General features: G+C 34.1%; 1 protein-coding gene across 1 annotated transcript; it reads right to left on the bottom strand.

Moving 5' to 3' along the window:
* Positions 1-5,241: 5,241 nt before the first annotated feature.
* LOC148953748 (uncharacterized) lies at positions 5,242-27,088 on the bottom strand. Its single transcript, XM_089085877.1, has 4 exons — positions 26,408-27,088; positions 16,621-16,812; positions 12,809-13,127; positions 5,242-5,279 (listed from the first exon to the last, which is right to left on the bottom strand). Exons 1-4 carry the CDS (start codon positions 26,417-26,419, stop codon positions 5,242-5,244), a joined length of 561 nt encoding a protein of 186 aa, XP_088942003.1. The 5' UTR covers positions 26,420-27,088.
* Between the last annotated feature and the right edge of the window lie 253 nt (positions 27,089-27,341).

Below are 27,341 nucleotides of genomic sequence, written 5' to 3'. Positions count from 1 at the left end.
TGACATTTGAACCATTTGTAACAAAATGGTTAGCACAATATTCTTCTTGGAAGCATTTCAAATACAAGGGCGGGGGGGCTGCTGACCGTCTGATTACTCTTGACTTTTAAAAATGGATCGAGAACTGTCGATTTACATCGAATGAGTCTTGTCCAAATTTTATATGATTATCCCAGTCAATAAAAACCTTATATAAGAACCCTGTCCAGTGTGCCAGAATTTGATCACATTCCTTGGAGTTAGTGTTAGTTTTTAACACACCGCTCGCAATAATCTAAACAGGACTTCCCATTTTTCATTGTCTGTAATTATGTCTGTTAAAACCATTATGTTGGTTGAACCTGGGGGGATTGATCCGGGGTTAAGGGCTGGGGATTTCCAACTAGATGAAGCCTGGGAAAAAAATATACGCATCCGTCTTCATTTTTCTGGCAAAGGATACAAAATTCCGCATGTTTGTAGATATTACCTCAACTTAATAAGGATTCAACTAGACTTAATAAGACTTATATATCTGAAATTAAGATAAAAATCTAATTCTTTTCATGTATTTATTGGTATGAAAGTTTCATTTTTTAGAGTTACGGCTATTATTGAGCCTCGATAATCCTTTATGAAATTTCCTTACTTAAAAATTTTTGATACAAAAAAAAGTATTTTTAAAACAATCTTTAGCATTGATACTCTAATTAATCAATAATTGATAAACGGTTCTCGGACTTATAAGCCTTAATCTTTGTATAATATTCCTAAACATATGGAATTGGCTTATCAAAAGCATTTTCCATACATTTTTATACATCACTCATTCTTCATATTTCAGATCCGCAGAGTTGCTGTATGGCATCTTAACGCGCCTGGAGCAATTTGTGCAATTGATCTGAGTTTTCCCCATTTGAGATTATGTATTTTGTAAAAATATATAGGACCTGAAATGATACACTCTTGAAATCATTGAGTAATATGTTTGACATTTCGCAAAATCTTCGTTCTTTTTTAACCAGTGGTAAAAGTATTAAATGAAATATTCAAGTGTAATATGTATTTTTGAGATCACCTGAGTCTTTTTGTTATACAAATTGAAAATCACGTTCAAATATAGATGTAGATATCCAAGTTGATTCTTAGATTTACTACGAATTTGTTTAACCATAGTCTTTGTGAAATAGGTTTGGACCTAGGCCAACCTTTCTGACACCGCTATTTCTTATGCATTTCACACATTATGTTTAACAAACCTGTTCTAAGTCATAAATGGATCAACAGACGACCCCCCCATGGCCAACCCCCAGTCACGATCAAGAACATGTCACTGAATATGGGCAAATGAGAAAACTGTTCATTTTCATCATACGACATAGTCTCTTAGCTTAAACAGAAAAAAGTTCAACCTAACTTTACTCAACCCGCACCAATATTGGAGCCGCATGGCCTTTACTACTTCGGTTTCGATTAAGAATCAACCGTTGAATTTTTCTAGCAAAAATATGCCGAGTAAACGATTTTACCCGTAAAAAAATGTGCCGATCTGAAAAACTCAATGCGCAACCGCCTAAAAAACCGCCAAAATGGCAGAAATGCATTGCATCTTGCCACTTTGAGGTCAAGTTGAACTAGAGCTCTTCGTTAGGTTCAACAAGAGACTGATGAAGTAGGATGGGAGCAAAAATGTACTTTCGTCGAACGAATCCAGCCTGAAACCTCAGGTTTGCTTGGATGTTACAAAGTCCAACGAGTTTTCATCCTCGTGTAAATTGGCTCTTAAGAGCTCGGCAAACGTAGCCGATTTAATGACCCGATTCCACCATCACGGGGCACATGCTGGGGACAAGAACCCGTTGTTGAAAGACAAATTTACTTAGTGAAATTTTCAAAACAAAAAATCATGGACACAAATATTCAATTGGAGTTTATTAATAGTTAAATGATTGATTTCAGCTTAGTTCTCAGTTTGGGTCTCAGCTCAGTAGTGGTATCTTTCACCTCAAACAGCTCTGGCTGAATATTTATTTATCTCTCTATTTTTTGTGATTATGATGCTAAAATTTTAAAAATCGGCACCCATTGGTGCCAAAAACTAGAAAATTTTTCAATTCAAATCGACGCCGATTTCTTTTAAAATCGTCGCTGATTTGGAAATCAGTTCCCGAACTCAGCTACGTGTGTCCAACCCTTTAATGTAAATAAGGACGAATAGAGATGGCTTAATATAGCACTATCGTTGTGCCATTATTATTCTTCGGTTAATAAGTGTAGAGGTAATTTCAATATGCGGAGAGGTACCTTACATCGTAATGTTATTAGCAAAATATTGCTAGCATGTTTTCCTTAAAGAGTCAAATTTAATATGCATTAATTTATTTGTCCTCATTGACGACAATAGAGCAGAAGGGGTTTTAATGTTATATATGCCAGTAATTTTTTAGAAACCACAAAAAAAAAACATTACCTACCAAAACTATTACAAATTCTAAATGAGATTGATTGAAATTATTCCTGACTAAAAAAGGTCACTGATCTCGAATAGACAATAGTTAAATAGAGCTCAATAGTTTTGCCCGGGGAAAGTCTGACTCTTTACAGCTTGTTTAGCTTAGGGAGCGTTTTTTCAACCAAAAAAGTAAAAAGATATTAAAACATTTTTAATAAAAAGCTTAAAATTTAAATCTTTTAAATAAGATCTTAAAACTTTGATAATTTTTTTTCAAAAATCTTTCATCATTCCGCTCTAATCAGCGGTCTGAGAAGAATGATGAGTAGATCATCAAATTTCTCTCATCTTTCTTCTATATGGCAGAAATGAGACGCTCTTCGCACTTTTTGCTAGCATCAATGAGCTGTAAGATCTAAGAAAAAAGATGAGTTAAAGAACTATAATCTTTGCAAAAAAATGTAAGATCTTTGCTAAAAAATGGGCTTATTATTTTGTCACCATTTTGAGCCTTGTGTTTACCTACCTGTCAAGGTCTTTCTGTTATCAATCTTGGTTAGAATGTTCGAAGGTACATCTTATTTTCGGAGAATTGTTTTAAATTAATCGATTGACTATACTGAATAATCTTTGGGAAAAAATATATCGTTTTTATGTAGTAATTTTAGTCGAATTATGAAAATCCATGTTTTAAATACAATATTAATAAAATCATTGTACTTGCATTTTAAAGCGTTGCTTTATGATAAATTCTTAGTAATTTAAGCCCTCTTTCAGACTAAGCGTCACTCTATCACTGCCACTCCTAGTGGCACACTCTTTGACTTTCAGTGATTCGATTTTTATAATCCTAACCTTTCTTGATGGTTGTATAGTTTATCAACGTGGGTGTTTTTCGATAAATGTGCAGCTGCTCCCACTACTAACTTTCTAGCTCTCTCACCTCTGTTCTGAATTTTTGAACGCTGGGTTTCTTAAGCACATAATCTTTATGTATTTCCTAACAATCGCATCTCACTGAAAATTAAAATTTGTATCTATCAACTTGAAATAAGGCCAAACAAAATATTAACAAAACAATTCGTGTTGGCAATAAAAACCTTGAACAATTTGCTTGGCTTTCTGAAGAAGAAGTCCGATTGATAACTTTAGCAATGTAATAACCTAACGAACAACGGTAATTAAAAGGAAAATAATTTTGGCATAAAAAAGCTTGGATTTCTACTGCTTCTTAGAAGGAAGAAAGAGGGGATAGTAAGTTATAGAAAAGTCAAAAAACTTGTGAAGTGTTTAAGAAGCAAATTGGATAGAGTGATGATGGTCACAATCGGTGGATCTGATTCATTCTAGAAGGAGGATCTTAAATCCAAGTTTAGTAAAGGTGAAGCTTAAAATTGAGGTTCCTTGAATAGTTTAAAGAAGGTTGAATATGCGTGTCATTGGTAGACTTTCTACCGTATAGTTGAAAGTATGCATTAAAGGGAAGGGGGTGTGTATTATTTAGGTGACTTTCATAGTACCTTTTGAGTTACCACAGTTGAACAGTCCTGCTCAACCGATGTGTCTTGTCCCAGTGATTTACTAAGTGGTAAACCACCGAGTGCGCCGAACTTCGATTTACTATAGAAATATAACGGGGATCATCCGTACCTTTACCTGTCAGAAGCGAACATATATGTTATGCTTCACAAAATTCAACACCTAAAGCTGCTAAGAGTGGCAGTTTTAGTCGTTGCTGAAACTAAGATGTATTCAAACGCATGCGAGTAAAATGAAAATAACAGAACTTGCAAATTACGATAGCTAATCAGTTTTTTAGGCGAACTTTAAAAATGTACTTTAAACATACATTTTTAGCCATATAGCGTTAAACTCTATGATGTTCCATGGAATGAGGCTACTGAGCCAGCAAGTTAAAATCCTTAATATTGAAATATACAAACAAAATGGAATGCTAAAGGGAATATGACAAATTTTATATCAGTATACTTTAATTGGTTTCTTCAATCAAAAATGTTCTTCCAGTTTTTTTTGTCTAGGGTATAACTGAAAGTTTCGTTGCTATTCGATTTTGTCCAGAAGGTTAACATAAATAAATATGCAAAAATACAGGTACATGAATATTTAACAACGTTATTGATAACTTAAATCTTGGTTTCAAAATTATCGTCGTAACAAGGAATTTCAAAAACTAGTTTCAACATGTCAAAACTAGGATTTTTGGATGGACCTAGGTGCCGAATCATTTTTTTATAAATTATGGCGTTCTTGATTCAAAAACTTGCTCATGTAAGGTCTTCCAAGCCGCGCGGCCGACAAATTTGGCCTGTATTGGGGGAACAGATGTTTTTTAACTAACTAATACATGATCACATAAATAAGATAATCTGCGTGTACGAGTTAAATCAACAGCTAGCTCTAGTATTTTTTCATGTACAAAGCTATTCGATAAAAAAACAGATTAGAAAAAACAACAGAAAAGCACGAAACAAAGAACCCACCAACAAGCTCATCTGTGTCTCAAAATAAAGTTGGTTCATGCTAGCAAACAAGTACGCTATTTATAGACGAATACTAAGAAGAGTTATACAACAAGGATGGATGGAGCGGAGGTTTGTTGTTGTGAAGCGAATTTTAAGGATTTTGAAGTGAATTTCGGTAGTTCCAGGTAGTCTATGCTATTATATCCTGTGATTATGTCCAGTTAATTTTAGTAGTTCCAAGTAGTCTATGCTATTATTTATAGTTAATGAGTTTAACTAAAGTAGTATATAACTCAAATCATGAAAATAACATCAAATAGACTACGTTCAGCAGTGGGCTGGGGGGGTAGGTGGACAGGTGGCATCTGAAATAGAAACAAAGAAAATAAAGATTTATATACATACTATGTAAATTCACCAAGTTCAAAGATTTTTAAGAGAGATGTAAGACGTTCGGTTTTAAGACATTCATGTATTAACATTCGGTTTCATGTTTGGGTGCCCACGGTAAAATTCAAGTTTTAAAAACATCGGCTTCAAGTTTTAAAAACATTGTTGATTGAGAGTTTGAAGGGTGTAACAAAATTAGCAAATCAGAAGTTTTCTCTTAATCTTAGACATTTCTCTTAGACAGAGTTTCTGGTCTTTGGTAAATCAAAGCACTTGAAATATTGTCCAATTAGTCCAATCCATCTTAAATCTCTCGAGGTAATAGAAAATAAAGCTATAAGAATTCTTCATACTCTTCTTTACCACCCTACATGACTACTTCAATTACTTCACAAATAGGAATCAAATTTGTGTGTATAGGCACATTATATGTTAAGCATATAAATAAGATACAAGTTCAGTAAAGAATTCATAAATAAATAGTATATAATAATAAGTTAATCAATAAAATAAAAGGTGTGCATTTGTCACGCTGGCATTTTAAGACTTTAGTCAAAGATATAATTTTTTTTATTTATATATTCTTGTCACTCCCTCGTAACCCCCTCTCATTCACTTTCCTCTTCCCCTTCTGTGTTTTGAAATGTAGGAATAGATTCTCTTTAGCAAATGCACTCACGACTAAATTTTCTACTAAAGTACCAAATCCCACTTACGGCTAGTAAGTTAAGACAGAACAAATTATTTGCCTTTCATGACCAGTGATCTTAACTCACTCATTAGTTTCAAAAAATGCTGTTCTTTTACCTTTTCACAACGGGGTAGCTTCCTTTGTCTCTTACATCCTCCAGATCTTTTTATTATTTTTCTACTTTTTAGCAGATAGGCCTAACTGATTTTGTCTCTCTATAAGTTTCTGTTGCTACATTAATAACCATATGATATACCTTTAATACCGACCAAAGCTGTGCATAACGAAGGGTGACATAGTGTGAAAAAGTAAAAAAAAGGTTAACAGCTGAGTACAGTTTAACACGGGTATCTATAACGAAATGGGCTAACTCAACATCGACATTCATAAAATTAAAATTTATATTTAGTATAATTGGGAGTCTTCTTTATATCAATTGTTTTGTCTTCTAATTTTCTCTTTTTTTTCGATAGAACTGATTAAACCGTCAAAATATAATGTCCGTTGAAAGACAAACTTACAAAGCTTCAAACAAAGGTTTAAAGGTACACTTTTTTTATGAGCTACAGCCTTAAACTGTCGCAGCACTTGACAGTTTAAGGAAATTCCAACTTTAAAAAAGAACAACGAAAAGAAAGGAAACTAAAATTTTAGGAATCAAACCGTAAAAAAGCCAGAAGGTTTCTTGGTGATACTCATTAGACTGAGAGAAATTGTAAATAAAGGTTGAATAGAAAAACAATGTGGTTCTAGGAAGGGAAGAAGGTGCACCGACCAAATTTTCACTCTTAAGAAGTGCGAGCATATCAGATCTCATTAGTTCGAAGTTTTATATATTATGAACTGCCATTTGATCCAGCAGATATAAAAGGCTCAATTAAAGTCCTACCCATGTATGGCAAACCAAATAAGTACGTTGAAGTGGTTAGTACTATGTACGAGAACGATATTCCTGGATTTAATGTAGGAAATTAAGTTAGAAATTGGTTCTGTATGGAATAAAGAGTTAGGTAGGATTGTGTACAATCCTGTTTACATGGATTATTCTGATGGACTTTGTCCTCAATAACACGGTAAAGACTACGAGAAAACACGGTATCAATTCAGAACGTAAGATACTCCTGTCCTTAGATTACACAGGTGATTTGAGTGTCTTAGATACAAATGATAGCAAAAGAAATGAATTTTGTAAGATTTCGATGATTCACGCTACAGGACAAGGTTTGAAAATTAATCTTGAAAATACTAAGTCACTTGGTGCTAGTTTTATCCTCCCCTCAGAAAACACCCCCCCCCTGGAATATCCCCCCATATGCAAAATTGATCAGCCACAGAGACAGTATGACAAATAAAAATAGACAAAAAGAAGGGATTTTGGAATATCGTACCAATATTCTAAAATATAGGCAGAATATATAGTGTATAATGTTTTTTAGTATTTATTTTTATATTTTTATTCTTTTTTCGTGTTTCTTGGAGTTTATGTCTCATAGTAGGGCAAGAAAAAATTAAAATTGAGACTGTGGGGTGATATCAACCCCAAAGCGAGACCTATTTAACATTTCGAAGTTTTTGAAAAAATAGATATCTCAAAACTTGATTCGATATTATTGGGGTTAGAGGAAAGCCAGATAGTAGAAAATAAAAAAGCTGGAGTGTAATCGCCCTCCAATAGCTTTTGGCCTTATAAAAGGAAACATGAAATTTCAGTTTTCAATCAAATGATCCCCCTCCCAAGTCTCTAAAAGAGCTCCTTCCATTTGAGGTGGGCAGGAGAAGTTTTTAGTACTTTTCTGGCTTTTTTTAGCTGAATTTAGAGGGGAAGCAGCATTTTTTATAATGTACTCGTATTTCGGCCCCCTTAACGAAAAGTTTCAAATAAGTTTCAGTCCAACCGAAAAAAATCGGTTTTTTTTATCCCTCTTTGTTAGCGAAGGAATAAATTTCAAAGCTACCAATTCTTTGAATTCTTTTTCTACCTTAGTCCCATTAGCCCAAGGGCTTATGGCTGTAAGTTTCAAACTGACAAGGAAAAAATGTTTTTAGGGATTGGTCCCTAGCCCATCCCTCTCCCACAGGAAACTTTTATGATCTTCTTGACCAAGACAACAATCCCTGACCGTTTCATGCCATAGGACTCCCAAGACTCAACATGCCCCCCCCTTTTCCACTATAAAATAAATCTGTAAAGAATCGGAATTTAGCATAACTTACAACCCTTATCCCAGGTGCTCTGAGAATTATGTCATCCATAGATGCAATTTTATTGCTATTTTCAACTATTCTGAACAAAATTGGTGCCTGGAAATGTTAATCAATGTCCTAAGCGGCTACAATGGGACCAGATATAAAAAAAGGTTATATTACAGGGGCTGCTTGCTCTCCACCACTTTTGAATTTTATAAGAGGCACTAGAACTATCAATTTCCGATCGAATGAGCAAACTGTGGAGTTTCAATGACCCCGAAGGGGCTGAGGAGGGGAAAGCCCCCCTCTTATACAGGATAAATTTTGCTTATTTTCAAGGCCGTATCCAGGGGGTAGGGTCGGTGTAGGGGGTTTGAAGTCCCTCCTCCCGAAATATTTCCCCAACTTGTAAAAACGTAACAAAAATGGACATAAACAAATCTTTTATGCGTTTTTGGAGTTTTTTTTGTAACACCCCCCCCCTGAAAAAATCATTTTATACCCCCCCCCCCCCAAAAAAAAAATCCTGGATAAGACCCTGCTCCTTTTAAGGCTTAATGTTACTCTTTAATTTCATAATAAAGGCGTACACCCGACATATTCCCGGAAATCAAGAGGGATTAGATATCAATTTCTCCCTCCCCCTTCTCTGAACTAATTATATATTCATCTGACGGCTCAAAGACAGTTATGATCTTTTGGTATTAGAATACTCTTTTTGAGTCCCCCCCCCTCTATCTTTCATAATAGCTCATGCGCTCTTACAAATTTTTGTATATAATTTAATGAAACATGAGGGGAATTAGTTTATTTACATAAAGCTTTATGTTTTATGACTGTCGTGCGAAGACGGCTGAAACTATTTTTTTTTCTAATTATTAATGATTAGTGACTGTTTATTTTTAATATTTATAAGTAGACAAACAAATAGTTTCAACCGTCTTAGCACGACAGTCATAAATTTGATACGTTGTAAGCAACATTCATAGGTAAACTGTAAGCGTCTATTGGTTTTTATTTTCCATTAGTTAATAACAATGGGGTTAGAAGGAGTTTGTGGACCCCACATCCTGACCAAAATAGGAATTAAGCACCATTTGTACATTCGTAGTTTTTTATATATGCAACGAGTGATTAAGCATCATTATGGCTTTTTTGAAAGAAAGGTAATTTCAAATCCTTTTGCAATCCCAACCATTATCATTATTCTAAAGATTTGTAGCTTTGCTCAGTTTACTGAGTTTGTGTCCAATAAAATGTTCAACATAAGAATATCTGACCCTCGACGATGGTCGTTTTTTACATTCTGTCTATTGTTTCGACGAACTCAGCGTAAAAGCCGTTTCTAAATTTAAGGTTGTTTCAGTTTTAAGACAATATTCATATTGGGGTTAATAATACAGAAGAGCCAGCTCACTTTGGAAGTGTCCAAAACTAGACCATCGGTGACCAAGATCCCGTGAAGTGCTACAACAACTGCGATTCATTGGTCTTAGTTGAAGAGCAACACAAGTGACAACATATATCGAGATAGGGTCAAGTCTTCTAAATGCCCAACAGCAGTTAAAGGATTCTTATCCCTGCCAGTTTTCATTGGAATCCAATCAGTGGCGTGATTTCTTCAAATCCTGGGGGGGGGGGAATTTTTGCCAATTTTCCCATATCAAGTGAAAAATGAAAAACGAGCCATATAGCACCATAAGGGTAAATATATACTAAAGAAAACTGACCTGTTCCTCTTGATGCTTTATTTAATCTCAATTTTATACCAATTTTCTGCAGAAACTAAATTTCAGTGGGGGGGGGGGGCAAACTGAGATCAGGGGGGGGGGGCAAACTGAGGTCTGGAGAGGGCAGTTACCCTCCAGACCATCTCTCAAAGAGGGAAGGGCCTCTTCCACTTCCATTAGGAACCCTATCTATAGCTTTTGGCCGGGTAATGCTGAATAAGTTCTGCCAGTCCACACGGTAATTAAGTAGACGAAAAAAGTTCTGACACCTTTACCCACACAGGTCAAACGAAGCTGACCATAAAGACATGACTCTGGTCCCCGCTTTGACTTCCCAAGCAAGTTTGGATAGGATCCGATATTCCCTTCTAATCAGTTTGGTTCTGAATTATTTCAATACCCTCACCCATAGAGGCCAAATTAATCCTGGAATCTGAAAACAAAGGATTTTTGTACTGAGATATATCCTTAGCGTATTCAACTGAACAGTCATGCTTCGATCTTAATGACTTTGAATAAACCCAGCAGTTAATCACTTATGACCATTTCTAAAATATTCCCTGAATAATCATGCATCGAAAGAGGTAACACATATCTGTATGTGGAGAGTTGAGGATAAGAGATAGCGTTTTTTGAAAAAAAAGACGAGGCCCCAACAGGCGCATTTGAGGTCCTCCAATGGCGTACATTGAAAATGTACGCACGTCAGTGATTTCGGCTAGGTGCAATATCCACCATTTGTGCAACATACAATTAAAGTGTTTCAATTTAGGACACCTGCATCACTATATTAGCATCAGATATGTAATCAACAAGTTCAGAAATATTCAAATGCTGAAATTTTGGTGAAAATCAAAACAATCTTTGTGAAATATGTTGGCCTTCTTAGCGTGTTTGATTTACAGTATTTATGTTGCGAGCTAAATGATTTTTTATGTCTGGGAGACATAATAGTTCTTAACTAAATTAAGTTTTTAAAAAAGTGAACGAAACCGCATTTCGGGAATCCGGTGACATAATCAATCAATTATGACATCATACCCTTGTCAAAAAGATACACATGTTATATCAATTCGTATATGACGATGCAGTTTTTGTCGAAAATTGCATTTAATTGAAATATGAAGTTTTTAACACTTACAAAAAGCGCTAGTTAAGCAATTTCCATTCAAATGGGCCCTTAAACATCCCTCTATGGTTTCAGCACCCCCGGTGACCAAGAAGGGGGAAGTAAATACAACCGCGCATATAGATAAATAAAGTTTGTTCTTTAGAGCACGAGATATCCCAGAACAGTTTCATATCCATATTGAGCACATTTAGTTATAAATATCTTAATTATAATACGGTGACAGGACGACTAAGACAGTACTAAAGACAGTGAAAATGGAATTTAAATTGTATGAATAAAATGCATAAAAACTTACATATCCATATATGTCTTAAATGAAAAAAAGAGACTTCAAATTTTAATGAAAAGACGTCTATATTTAGCTAAAGACTTTTCGCTTCTAACAAAAATCAAATTAAAAGAAGAGTGAAGGAAATATGGATGAAAAACCAGGGAAAAGCTTTTACCAAATTGTCGACGTTTAGATTTTTTACAGCGAAAAGCGTTGCTACATTTAGCAAATTAGTTTCCTTTAAGTTATTTCATGGTTCAACGGGGCTAAAATGACAGAACTGTGACACCACCCTAAAAAATTTGAATTTCAGAGATAAATAATAGAAAATTTGCAGAAAATGACGGTTTTCACGTATAAATGGACCTAAGAAGGTTCCAGGGCGCAAAATCTTTTAATGTCCTTGGTACTTAGAAAGAAATTTTTATAAAACTTAGTTTATTGCCAAAATATGGCCACAGCATGTCCATATAGAGCAAATTCTTAATTCGTCGAGGGCCTTAAAGCTTCCAAACCGATGAAGCTCTAAAGTAGATATTTAATAAGAAAAAAAAATCAAGTGTACTTGAGGAAGAAGAAGCAGTAACACACTGAACGCCCACTCACAATGAAATTTCACTAATGCCGCAATTTAGCTATCGCTGATTGAAGCCAATCACAAAATTTCAGCCAATCAGGAAAATGTCATTGAGAATAAGCATTAAACTACACAAAGACACTACATACACACGACTACATCCAAGATCTTCCATGGGACGATAGGGGAGGGGGGAAATGAACAATCAGCATATGGTATAGGGGCTCTGTAATATTTTTGGACTATATATGCTTTTCTTTCATGAAAACTCACAACAAATCAGGGGAGAAAGGAGACCAAGTATAGAAAAGGAGGATGGAGGACTTGGACGATCCTGAATATTGCCTGAATACTAAGCAACAAAAAATAAATAAAATAAAGAAAATAAAGGACGTTTAAAAAAGCCATTGAAAAAGATAAAATACGAAAGAAAAAAATCGGAAGGAAGAACTGTCATCAACATCGCCACACTTCTCAATTTCAACTAATATTTGAAAAAAAAAACATTCTTCTCTTTTCCGTTTTTTCAGTTCTACTACACAGCTTAAGGAGAGCAACATAAACTTTCTAAGTTTTTATTTTCACTAAACAGGATCAAAGTGAGAATGGCAACTTTGTATTACTGGAATTTAAAATTTATAGTTTTGCTTCCAAACTTATGCCTCCTTTCTACGCATTCCAAAAATATAAAAAGCAGAAATAAATACAAGATCAAATTGTCGTATCATTGATATTTCTTTGGTTCTTAATTTTTTATAATTGAAATAACAAGAACCTAAGATCTACTTAGGCTGACCTGGCTGCGAGCTAGATTGGCCTTGTTTCGCCAAAGTATCATCATAAATTTTTTTCACTTGTGTTCCTGCTACTGGGATATGAGAAATACCGTTAAACACTCTGTCAACTAAATACTAACCAGGAAAGCCCTGTCCACTTGACGGATTCGGTTGCGGCTGATACGCCTGCTGAGGAGGGTAACCCTGCTGAGGAGGGTAGCCATGAGGGGGAGGATACATTTGTGAAGGCTGGTGAAACGGCTGAGGAGGAAAACTCCCATAAGGATTATAACCACCAGGCATCGGGGTGTATGGCGAATACTGTCCGGAGTATCCTTGGTAAGATTGATAATTTGGCAGAGGCATTCCACTGGATTGAACTGGATATGGCAAAGACGGTGGCTGCGACGGCTTTACAGATTCTGCCATCGGTGCAGAGGAAGGAGTGTAGATTTGCTCCTACAAAAAGAAAAAAAAACCTCGCTCCTTAATATTGTTTTAGAATATCGTTAGGTACGAGCAGAAAGATATATATAAAAAAAACTCAAGAACAAAAAGTAGTTCAGTTTGACAGTATGCTCAGAGCAATTATAAACTTCCTTACTTTCCTCCTCTTTCAACTACAATTATTGTGCTACCTCTTCCGCCGCACAAATTTTTCAGTATCTTTAAAGTGGTCTAAAACAACTGCAGATACACCTAATGGTGCCCAAAAGTAAGGTAACTACCCTATCCCCCCTAACTAACATTCTCCAATAATCTAGAAAAATATGTCATTTCTCGACACAAAATATCTTTTCGAACTCCACCACAAAATTGGCAACTTAATAGCAATCAACATTATAAAAATTCACGGAGAAATTAATAGATTAAAAGAATTAGAATAAGCTTTATTAACCACTTAAATACTAGTGGATTAAAAGGATTAGATTAAATAAATTAAGTTAAACGGAGTAAATAAATAAAAAATATGCACGGTGCCAAATCCAGAATAACAGAAGGAAGATGGAAAAACGAGTGACACTTTGACCCCCCCCCTCCCCAATGTCCTGGGTGGTTTGACGGTTTTGGGTCTTTGTGTTTAATTCTACAATATTATGCTATTTTTCAGTCTACTCCTTCCTCCTAAATTTTGTCCCTTCCTATGAAAAAACAATCCTGCGTGTGTAAGTTCTAAATCTTAAAGTAGCGGGCAGAGGTAAAAATTATCCAAGTACTCCATTGGGTCCGTGTGCATACCCTCGGGTAGCCCCGTTATTTTAAATTTTCGGGCAGTAAAAATTTATTCAACAATATATCAATCTATGTAAAAAGAAGAAAATGCCAGCAGATACTTATAACCACTACTGTGTTTCTAGAAAATATTTTCATTTCTTTTGTGCCAAACAAAAAGAAGGTCACCCCAAAATGGGTGGGACGAGGTCATAAGAAAGGATTTAAGGGAAATTTGAACTTCATGGGAGGAGATAAAGAGTGAAGCTTTGAATAGATTGGGCTGAAGGAAAAGCTTGAGTAGCTGTGTTGGTTTCAGACAGTTTGGTGCTGCAATGAATTGTCAGCAGTAGTAGCAGTATGGGGGTAAAAATAAAATGATACCTAGCAAAAAATTAAAAACCGAATAAGCAACCACTTAGCTGCTAAACGAAGAAAAACAAAACCGAAAAAAAATAACACTTTCATGAGATAATAAAAGGAGATAATACTTTATTGATAAAAGGTTAATACAAGATAATAGTTGAATTTGTATTCCAGCAGAAACAAAATAAAAATCAAACAAGAGGCATAAGCATAAGTCAAATAGGCATAAAGTCAAAGAGCAACAGTTCTTCGACACTAAGATCTAAGTTATTAGATGATGTCTCGTTAAGCCTTGATCCGTTCCACCATTTTATCTGCCTTTTATTGTAATCAGGTTTATTTTCATGTGTTTTTGTCATCCAATCTTTTTTCAATGATTTTTTTGTTTGTTTTTTTCTTTTATTTTATTTACTCCGCTTTTGTTGAAAAGTAGTTAAAAACAAATTATTACTAATATGTGCAAACATACCATACCTGAACCAGTGCCCATTCATGACACACCCTCCCTCCCAGGCAAACCTGCCACCAGCCCATAATGCAAGTTCGGCCGGGCCACTGATGACCCTCGACCAAATACTGTTCAAATGCACAAGGGCCAAAATCAAAGCTTATAATTGGCATCAAAGATTAACCAAGCTTTTCACACCCGCAAAAATTTCCAGATACAAATAGCATCACTAAGGTGATGCTATTTGATCGTCGGAGACGATCAAATAGATATTTATACCCATTTCTGGTATCAGAAAGGCCTTAATCTATCCTGTTGTATAGGTTAAGTATAGCGTGAAGGAAACCTACAAGGCCCTAATAGATTTGTTCTTAGATAGTAAATCAAAACAAAGAAGGAGCAACAATAAAAATAACAATAAAAAACAATCAATAAAATAAACCGTACAAAAGTGTTTACATCGTCTAGGTCAATTACCCTACAACAGGTTAGGATCCATATTACGGTTGAAGGATGTCAGACTGCCAAATATTATGCTATTGACATTTCAGCTGAGGTCATATCAAAGAAAATGGGTTTGGGGAGAGCTTATACGAAACAATCTGAGGAAGTGGGAATTTCGTGGGAGGAAGCAGAAAGTGTGCTGCGATAAGTTGATAGTAGCGGAGGACATAGATGGCGAAACTTACTACTTCCGGTATTGATGTTTGCTTATATACATATTGTAAGCAGAGTGGACTGATTTCTGCTTACCATTACGGGGACCAGGGTTCAATCCCAGCTGCCAAAGGGCCAACGGAGAAGAAGGCCCGTCAGTTAAACAGTAAGAATCTGTAAGATTCATCGATACTATGTTGTAATCCTTATTTAGGTTAGCATTATTTAAGGACGTGGCAACTCCATGGGAGGGAGCGAAATATTTTAAGAGTTTACTTATATTACTTATATAATAATTACTTGTACATTATATATATACTTATGTAATAATTTATAGTGATAGAAGACACAAGTCCGGCAGCTTACTATCTCCACTGTTGATATTAGTTTAAAATTATTATTAAAGGAACTTGAAAAAATATTTGGATCGAATGAGTCTTTGTACATCAACAATTAACTTATCAATTAATCAATATTAATGAATTCAACTATTAACTTATCAATTAATCAATATTAATGAATTATATTTATATTTTTTGACTGAATGGTTCATCATCCAAGTGGACCAAGTGGTTTCAAATTGCTGCTACTTGAACATGGCTGGAGTAAAGAATTTCCTAAGTATCCATGATATAAGTTCAAGCCAAGTCGTTGTAAAAGCCGAGAAGTTCCGGCAATTATTGAGGAGCTGTAAAAAAATGTCTGGTTGGTTTGATTTCGTAATTTTTTTTTTCCGTTCCAGAAATTATTATTATTTAAATTGGCATTTTGTACGAATGCAAAAACGTCTGATATAAAATCAAACTTTTTAAGGAAAAGAAAAAAAAAGAAAAATAAAAAGAAAAAAGGAGGAAAAGGAGAATTTTCTTTTTTTGGCAGTTATTCCGTTTGTAAACAATTGAAAGCTCCAAATAGCATTTTAAATAATTGCCAGTTTCTTCTTCTTCTTGAAGAAAACGGTCAAGTGCAATTACAAATTAAAATTTTGTTTTATCGAAAGGTATATTCTCGTCAACTAAACATCTAAATATAATTTCCAATTGATAAAAAAAAAACATATAATAAGAGACTGAAAAAAAATTCAAATACAGTCTTAATTTATAAGTTAAACACAGTTGAAATTGTAGGCTCGTAATACGACACATATATAATTACTAGCAATATTATGAGTTATCACTGAAAGGAGGGGCGGATACTAAAAAAGGAATTTTTTATTCCTTTAGCCTACTTAGCCTATTTGCAGGAAAATTCTGTAAATAGCGATCGTACCTTGAGAGTAGGTGCAGGTGGTGGAGGGCGTGGAGGGGGTTGCTTCAACTCTTCGTGGTATCGGGGTGCATTTGGAGGAGATCCATGCTGAGATGCGGCAATGGACGACGTTAATCCCTTTAGAGTGTCCTCTTTTTCAGTTTTTCTTGCAAAACAATAATCTAAAACCTTAGACTGGAAGGCAACTAAAAGCTAGAAAACATAATCTCAAATGAGCGATGGGCAGCAATAAAATTTAATTTCTGGATAAGCATTTTGGGTGGACAGGGAGAGGTATTAATATTCAAATGAATGCAAATTCTGGCTAACTTTTGATCATCTACGCAGCTGAATTCATCGCGACCTCTACAATGTTCTCTGATATTAAAATACATTATGCACATGTTTAAATACGTTTGAAATCTTGCATATAAGTGCGAAAAGAGAAACATAACCATGTTAAAATCGCTGAAAACAAAGTTTCTGTTAACACTTGGTAGGAAATAGCAACGAAATCCACACTGCCTTTCCATAAAAAACAATAAAAGCACGAGGTACTATAGGGTAATCTTTTTTTGACAGTGGAGATAAATTGAATGAATATTTCGGCCCTATGTCCAAGGGCTGTCCTCAACAAGACAAAAATATATAAAAGAAAAAAGACTCACAACAACATTCGAAAAATCAAACCAAAAATTAAAATTTTTCAAAGTAGTCCCAGCATCCTTACTTCAGTAAAGTTCAACCAGGACTGATAAAAAAGTGAGGTAAAACAAGGCAATTCGAGGAGATGAAAGAAAAAGAATTTAAAAACACGTTCTTATTGCTAATCCAGCCGTTTTGGCACCTAGCCCCAAAGTTCTTTTTGTGACCAGTTCTGTGTTTATGTCTATTGGTTTTTTTAAATATTTTGTAAGGACATCTTTAATTAAATTTGTGTACAGAGCATTTAGTGAATATTCCCCGAAGTCCCTATTTAAAGAAATATTATTATTAATCTTAAGTCTGATTTCAATTGCTTCTTGGACTACCTGTTTTATGCCTAGGTCGCAAATTGACTCTAATAGTAATTCTGTTTAAAATCTAGAGATATAATCAGTCAAAACTCTAGTACAAAACATAAATAGATAATATCTATATATAGAGCATGAAAAGAGCATACTGAAATGGTTCTGGGACACTGCTTAGTCTCTGCTACAATCGCTTCACTATCCTTAAATAATGAACGAAATAATTGAATAAACAAAGCAGAAAAATAGATGATAAATAAGTAAAAAATAATAATAAATAGATAAAATTTAATAAATACATAAATTAAAAATAATTGAAAAAAAAGCCAACGGCAGGCATATACAAAAGAATTTTTTTGGGGAGGGGGGGGCACGGATAGGAGAGCAATAATAAAGAGAAATGTTTGATAATTTATATAAGAACTTCCCAGGAACTGAGTAAAACTTGGGATTTTACCCCTTCCACATCGTTCGTTTCTAAACCAAGACAAGACCCAAGTTTTATTACAGGTTGAGCTACATTTACCCAATTATAAATTGTAATTAAAATTTAGAATTTTTTTAACGTTTAACAAGCCAACTTAAGTAAGGATAAATTTGATCTCTTGAATGCAATAGAATATTTAAGCCTTCTGAATTTCACAAAAGCAATTTTTTTATTTCTGTTTGTGTCATTTCCAAAGAGGATTTACGATATTGAAAAATTCTTTACTTCTTTTTAATATACTTGGTAAAAAATGTTTTAAGACTTATAAGTTTAACATTTTCCTTCCTTCCAACAGATATGATTAATCAAGCACCACTAAAAAGGCAAAACTTTAAGAAAAAATGTTTGAAGTTAATTTTAAAGGAAATTACCTTTAATCTTATCGCACAATTTTGCACAGGGTGCTAGAATTGGTTTGAAAATTAATGTTAGGAAGACTAAGTCACTAAGGCTAGGAATAAGTGAAGATGAAAAGGTGACGTTGGGTAATGAAAAGATTGATCAGGTGGGCAGCTTCAATTACCTTGGTAGCATTATTAGTAAAGATGGTGGGAGTAGTGAAGATGTTAAAAGTAGAATAGCCAAAGCTCAGAGTGTTTTTCACAGTTAAAAAAAAGTTTGAAAGAATAGAAAGATAAATCTGCAAACCAAGATTAGAATATTGGAAGCTACAGTGATGACAGTGGTCAAATATGGCTCTAAAGCATGGGCACTCCAAAAAGCAGATGAAGATTTGCTAGATGTTTTACTGAGAAATTGCTTAAGGATTGTTCTGAGTACCCGGCTGACTGACCGTATTTCAAACAATAGGCCATACAAAAAATGTGGTTCAATACCGCTCTCTAGGGCTATAATGAAAGAAAGGTTGAGGTGGCTAGGGCACGTTGTGTAGATGAGGGATGACAGATTGCCAAAGATTGTTCTTTTCGGCCAACCATCTAGGGCTAAACGGAAAGCAGGTCGCCCCGTCTGGGGTGGGAGGACGTCATAAAGAAAGATTTAAAGGGAATGGGAACTTCGTGGGTGGGTGTAAAAAAGGGAGGCTTTGAATAGATTGGGGTGGAGGAGGAGCGTGCGTGGCTGTGTTGGCCTCAGGCAGCTTGGTGCTGCGGTGAGTTGTTAGTAGTAGTAGTAGAATTCGACAGCTTTTTAGAACTGAATTATGCTCCAGATTTTATTTCTTGTTTATATAAGGCTTTGCCTTAAGCATTTGAGCACATAGAATGTGCTCAAGTAAACTTTAGCTGAACTAGTCAAGCTGGGCTGTACCAAAGTTTTTTTTTTCAAGTATAAAAAGTGACCTTGTTTTCAGTATTAAAACTTATTTTTAGAGAATTTATTGAATAAAGTCGTCCAGAGAAAAGTAGAGCCAACAATTTAAAGCCAAAAACCTAAAATGTAAAGTAAAAACCTAAAATGAGCAGAAATAAAGTTATATAGCAGGTCAAACTTAAAACAAACCTAAAAAGAATAAATTAAAATTGATAATGAAGCTGAAGTTAAAAATAAGAGATATCACAAAGAAAAACAATAAGGAAAAAACAGAAAACAACAGGTAATTTTTTTTTTGCAAAGATAGCAAAACGACAGCAAAAATACGAGCATAATTTTTTTTCAAATCTATTTACCCATTGTTTCCTTTTAAATATATATATATATATATATATATATATATATATAATATATATATATATATATATATATATATATATATATATATATATATATATATATATATATATATATATATATATATATATATATATATATATATATATATATATATATATATATATATATATATATATATATATATATATATATATATATATATATATATATATATATATATATATATATATATATATATATATATATATATATATATATATATATATATATATATATATATATATATATATATATATATATATATATATATATATATATATATATATATATATATATATATATATATATATATATATATATATATATATATATATATATATATATATATATATATATTATATATTTATACATATATTATATATTTATATATATTTTACATATCTATATATATTTTATATAAATATATATTTTTAATATTTTTCTTTACTATCTCTTTTTTTCTCAATTATGACATTTTTATCGTGGGCGTATAATGACATTCTGAAAACGTTTGTTTTTCACATTATCTTAATTCCAAATTTCATGTTCGTAAGACTTGGATTATAATATTTGTTTAGATTTTTTTTTTCTTTTTTTTTTTGCATTGCATTGCAATCCCATTGAGATTTAATTGAAAGGAAAGAGCGCTTCCAAAAGCAAATGCTTATTTCTGTCAAAATTTTCATAGTTCACAAAAAGGAAGACCAAGGAATGCAGAGGCTAGACAGAGGTCTCAAAATCAAAGTTAAACTTCATAATAAGTTGCGAATGACATGTTACTTGAAGATTACTAACCACACGACCGTACCCAACCCCTCCCCTCTCAGAGACCCCCCGCCGTACTTCCCTCCCTCAGCATCATCTTGCCCCCCGACCCCCCCCCCCCCATTTAAAGAACACTCCCAACTTGACTTATTTCCAGATCACCAGGAAACCTTTCTCCCTGCCCTTGCACTTTATCCCCCCTGGCTACCCTACCAGTATGACTCTGGTTTAAGAGTAAGCAGGCAGAACGATCCTCTTTTAACACCTCCATGCAGAGTTTCTAAAACTTCAAATAGTTACCGCTGTTTAGAGTCTCCGCTAGTACCTGCTCAATCAAATGCAATTGTATTTGAAAAAGATGGATTTGATCCCCCTGTCCCTTGTTCTCACTATCCAACTTTAACCCCCGTCAAGAATTCCGCTAGAAGCCCTGACCCCATCTGTGATATAAAAAAAGTAAAGTGTAAAAACAGTGACTTAACAAATCGCTTTATATTACCCAAAAATTTGTTTATAAAAGCTTAGATCAATAAATTTGAGAAATTCAAAGAAATGGACACACTTTCTAAAATATCTAGATTAGATGTAATCTCTATTACTGAAGTTAAATCACAAAATTTGCACATGTTAAAGATTAACAATTTTTCTCAATTTATTAAACTCAGACCAGAAAACCACCCTCTGGGTAAGAAAGATGGCGGAATTCTGTTCTTTATCCGTAATGATTTATATCCAAGTTAAATCCCAATTCCATTATGTCTTAATCCCTTTGATGAAGTTATGTGGGTGTGTGTTTGACCTAAAGTCTTGCCGCGTCCTTTTAATTTAATTATCCTTTGTTGTTTTTATTACTCCCCTAATCAGAGATCCACTGACAAAATAAATTTTATCGAAAAATTACATGCAAGTGCTGACTTTGTACTATCAAAATACCCAAATGCAGGAATTTTCCTGGTGAGTGACGCAAACGATTTAAAGTTTGATTTAACATGTAACGCTTTTAATTTAAAACATTGGTTTAATGTCCCAATTACCAAAGGCAATGCCATTCTAGATTTAAACTGCACTAATCTTTTAACGCCTTAGAATCCCATCTTCATTCTGCCCCCTCGAATGGGTTGTTACCCCTTCAAACTTCTTAGATCTCCACTGGTTAAAGTTAAAAAGTTATGTTACATAACTGAAAACGCGTACTGAACTCATAATGGTTCAGGACTTTTCAGTTTTGGCTCCTGGACTACTACTGAAAATTGGTCCACTGTGTATCAAATAAATAACGTTGACTACCTGGCTTTGTCCCTCCAAAATCTATTGAGGAGTAATTATGAATTCCACTTCCCTGAGAAAAAATTTAAAACGTGCTCTACAGATAAGCCTTATGTTACTGAGTCTTTTAAAAAAACTCATTAGGAAAAAAATCAATTTTTTCAAATCAGGTTGCATTACTGAGGCTAATAGTCTAAGGAAGTTCCTAAAGAAAAAATTAAGAAAAGCAGCTTCTAATTATTATAATAATAAAGTCAAAGATCTATATTCTAACAAGCCCAAGCAATGGTACAGAAAATTTAAAGAAACATTTATAAAAGGTTCTTCCAAAGCGGATTTTCATTCGCCTTAGCCAACTAGCCAGACTTCCAACGATTTGAACATTTACCTTGCGTTTATTAGTCAAAGTTTCCCCCCTGTCAGTTACTGAATTCCAACTGGTCTTCCTAGAAAGCTCTACCCCTTTATTTTTCGCTCCGGTGTATTAATTAATGTTATAAATATAAGAAATTTAAGCATTTGTCACTTGTACATCCCAGTTGACTTAAATAAAGCCTTTTCAGACAAAATTGCTGAGCATTTATCAAATTTTTTCTACCACATCACAAAATTTGGTAATTTCCCAAGTTGCTGGAAACAAGGTTTTATAACACCTGTCCCTAAAAAATGTGCCAGTCTGACTTTCGCCAACATTCGCCCCATTACGCTCACTTCTGTTTTTTCCAAACTTTATGAAGGCTTCCTCTGTGACTGGCTTAAGGATAAAATTTGTCCACGTATTGACACCTGGCAGTTTGGTAACTTAAAGAAAACTTCCACCACCCGTTACCTTGTGCACTTAATGCATACCATCGCAAGTAACCTTGATAAACCAAATGTCTGGCTGAACCTTGTCTTAGTTGATTTCCAAAAAGCTTTTGACCTGGTTGACCACACCACCCTAATTCGTTCACTTCAAATAGATCCCAAGTTGCTAAATACAAATATATTTTCTCTAACCCCCTCCCTATATATTGTGGAATTCCTCAAGGAACCTTATTGGGACCACTTTTATTTCTTGTCATGATTAACAATATTGGTATGGACTTCCCCCAAAGGTGGAAATATGTGGATGACTTCACGATCCTCGAAGTATGTCACAGGAATATTAAAAGTGACCCCCTTGAAATTCTATCCCACATTTTGGATGAGGCTAAGAACCTAAATATGAAAGTTAATTCCACTAAATCAAATATAATTACGATAAATTTCTTGAAATCTATTCCCGCCTTCTTTGACCCTATCCCCCCAGATATTACTGTGTCTTCCTTTAAATTACTTGGGGTTACAATTTCCTCTAATTTAAAGTGGGATATCCATGTGAAAGATATTGTCCGTAGAGCTAATGCGTTCATGTCTCTCCTTAAGCTCTCGAATAAATTTAACATCCCCCCATCCCATTCTTTAAGGATCTACGCTTCCTTTGTCCGCCCACATCTTGAATATGCTTGTCCAGTTTTGCATCCTGGCATATCCCGTGATGAATCAGAAAAAATTTAATCTATTCAAAAAAGAGCCCTAAGAATAATTTTTAAAGAAGCATTGGTACCATATTCACTCCTTCTAAAAGAGGCCAGGCTGGAAACTCTTGAGCACAGGAGAGGAACGCTGTGCCTCCGTTTTGTAAAAAATACAATAATAAACCCTTGCACGGAAAACATTTTCCCCAAAAGACACTCCCCATCCAGACACCGCCTGCTACGTACTGTATCTGAACACATCCCTATCTTGTCCCTTATCCGTTGTTTAACCTCCAGATATGAAAAAACCTTTGTCCCCTTCATTACTGATCAAATAAACCATTAGTTTTTTTTTTTTTTTTTTTTTTTTACTGGTGATACCCATGCTGGTGTCCGTTTGGCTCTTCCGTTCCCTCCCCTTTTTATATACTCTCTTTTAAACCTTTTTAACATTATTTTTTATCTCAATTTTTTTTTTGGTTTTGCTTTAATTTGTGCCTTTTTTAACTTTCTTACATTTGACACTTTTTGTTTTTTAGACTAATGAATGGCTTTGCCTTTCTGATATTGTTGTTTTTGGCATTGTTTAGCCAGTTTTTAGTTGTTGGGCTATTTCTACGTCTTTTTTTATTATATGACCCCAAAATGCGAATTCGGCCCTTTGGGGCTTGTGATAGTCGTTTTTTGAAATAAATATCTTATCTAAATATCTTACCCAGAATTTTTTTTTCAGATGGGCTTTTACTAATTTTTTTTTTTTTGTGGGGGGGGAGGGGGTACACGAAAAAACGTCAAAAAATGCATACAAAATTTTTTATGTCCATTTTTGTTACGTTTTCATGAGGCGGACAGAAATTTCGGGGGGGGGGGGGGGTGTTTAAACCCTCAACCTCACTGGAAATGACCTTTACTAGCCAAAACACATTGGACTGACACAAAAAAAAAAAGAAGCAAATGATTGTTTTTTGTATGATAGAAAGACAGTGTGGTCGTTGTCATTACTACTTTAGGCCTTTTTTCACCAGCTGGAAAGCAAAGCCAAACTAGCTTCCCATTGTTCATTTCCATTATTCACGACTAGCAGAAAACTGCAAGACCGTTATTTACAAGAAGACAAGAACTGGACAAACTTGCAAAGCAAATTCAGCCCACTAGTGAATAGAGTTGCCAGCTATTCCTTTTGGCGTTAATTCAAATTATTACAGTCATGACTTCAAATAAAACTTCTTATATTGACTTTTTTCTTCATTTTACTATCAATTACTTCAAGAAATAAATAGATTGACCGAGACCAATTGTTAAGTGGAAACTTACACAGAAAAATATCTTAGAAAATTTGGAACAAAACCTGTTCTTAATAAAAAAAAACCTTTCATACCCAGTTATTTAGTTTTTGGTAATAGAGGGTACCAAATAAAAAAAGAAACCTTGATGAAACAAATGTGCATATGTACATGTTTCAAATTTTCCAGATTACAGTGATGTCTAATTTAACTAATTATTTTGCTTACTCATTTTCATGGCTCAGCATTGCAATACTGATGGGATGTGGTTCTGCCTTAAGAACCTCTCAATTTGGAAACAACCAAAAGAAAAAGCTGCAGTTTCAGGATAGGTTAGTATTAGAGTGATAGTGAAGTGTGTTAAGAGAGAGTCCAATGCCTTAAATATGCAGCTTTTGTCTCTTGAATTTGTTAACATAACTGCCATATTCACCTACAGTCTCAAAGCACATCACCAAAATCCAGTCGTCAAATTTTCTAGCTAATGGTGGGCAATATATTCTTTTATTTTCTATATTTTTTTTGTTAAAAAAAGAAAATGTTCAAGCTCATTCACTAGTACTGAATTATGCCAAAATAAATGGATATGTATTTCCTTTCAATTTTACTCTATTTACTAAATATACAATTCTATAAATTTGTTTGCTGATGTAAACGAGGGAAGTTTAAACTTTACCTCTACCCCTTAATTTGCAAATATATACACTGAATTGGAATATATAGGGGTGGGGGTAAAATTAATTTCCAACCAAAAAATTTATTATATTTGGAAACAGCATAAAAAAGGCATTGAGTAGTATGTTTATGTAATTCACAATTCAGTAATGTGAAATGTGAAAAATCAACCAAAGTAGCCTATGTCCCAAGAGGATATTTTGAAGTACCTACTCTCTCTGGAGAGCAGTGACCTTCGATGACATTTAAAAATATTTGTGTTATGACACATATATATGTGTTATAACCTTGCAAAATAGGCCTCTTGTTTAAAAGTACAACAAGAAAACTGGGTAAATATTTACCAAATCATATTACTGAGTAACAACTAAAGTGAATATACCATTCAATGCCTTTTTTTATGCTGATTACAAATATAATAATCATTTCTATTGGAAATGAATTTCAGCCCCCCCCCCAACCTAACCCCCACCTCAAATGTGCAAATATATATCCTGAATTGACATATATAGGTGGGGGGCTAAAATTCATGTCTGATAGAAATAATGATTATATCCATAATCAGCATAAAAAAGGCATCAAATGGTATATTCACTTTATTTGTAAGTCGATAATATGATTTGGTAAATATTTACCAAAAACTGATTTTAACTTTACTATAACTTTGCTCAGTCCAAGTTTATGAGGTTTGAAATACCTGGAAATAGCCCATCTAGAAATGACATCCACCACGGATATAATTTTTGAGTAAATTTCATTTTTGATGAAATTGTATATTATACTCAGATTAAGGATGTACGTTTAGGTATATATTTACTTAGTAGGGGGGTATAGTTATATATTTTGGAAATATAGAGGTTATAAGTAGTTCATGAATTTCTTAGAAAAACTGTCAAAAACAAAGAAAGAAGTGAAGATAAACACTCACCCCCAGCAAAATGTGTTAACTAGGATTTCTGGGTAAATTTTTACCAAATCACATTATTGAGTTACAACTAAAGTGAATATACCACTTGATGCCCTTTTTTATGTTCTTTACAAATTCATTTCCGACAAAAATTATTATTCTATTTGTAAAGAACATAAAAAAAGGCATTGAGTGGTTTATTCACTTTAGTTGTAACTCAATAATATGATTTAGTAAATATTTACCTTATTTTGCATATCTTGGAGTAAGAATTGTTTTCTTAATATGTTTCCTTATGTCCAGCTGGACTCCTAGGCTTAAAATACTGGTTGGCCAGTTGGCTAATTTAAAGATTTGTATACATATATATATATATACACTGTCAAATTAGCCTAGCCATCTGGTGGTATCCCATCTAGAAATACTATTGAAGTGTTTAAAGGAGCTAATTTGATTAGAAATTAAGTTCTAGTGCTCTTTTTACACATCAAAAGACAGAAAAGAGCAAGTAGACCAGCCTTCCTCCCAAGCCCATTCAATGTTGAAACACACAGGCTAGTCATAATTTTGTGACAGGTGTTTTATTCAGAAGAGTAGAATGCACTAGCCTAGTTACTAATGTCTAAGGATATTAAGTAGCATTTGTCAACCTCCAAGAATTACCAACGATACTTTAAAGCCCAGCTCCCACTAGCGCCCAAGAACCCAAAACATTACTTTAGTGCCCAAGAACCCATAGCGCCCACAGCTCCCAACATGAAAGATAAATACAAGCACACCCAAGCATCAATTCATAAAGCCAAATATTAAGTTATTTTATCTTTGGTACAGCAAATTCTTCTTTCTTCTTTAAATAGCAATTTAAAAAATTATCCTAACTTAAGTTTGTAAATCAAAGATGGTGCTGGCATGCATAAAAGAATTCTACTAGTCACAAAGATTGGAGTCAGCCATCCAATGTGTCGGCAAAGGGTACTTGACAAAGAGAGATCATGTCAAGTTACAATAGGGGAAATTTGGCTTCTGTTGGCAAACACATTTCGCAGAGACATATCAAGTTACAGGAGAGATCAACTTTGGGTTCTTTCTGGGTGTTCAGAAATATTTCCAATATGTCATTCATTTTTGTGTTCTGATAAATTAAAAATGCTTGTATTACATGCATGCGGGCGTTGGCCT

Source organism: Artemia sp. Qi Xiang Cuo, chromosome 3 (assembly GCF_049724085.1).
Source record: "Artemia sp. Qi Xiang Cuo chromosome 3, ASM4972408v1, whole genome shotgun sequence".
Lineage (NCBI taxonomy): Eukaryota > Metazoa > Arthropoda > Branchiopoda > Anostraca > Artemiidae > Artemia > Artemia sp. Qi Xiang Cuo.
This window is presented reverse-complemented; position numbering and strand designations above follow the sequence as displayed.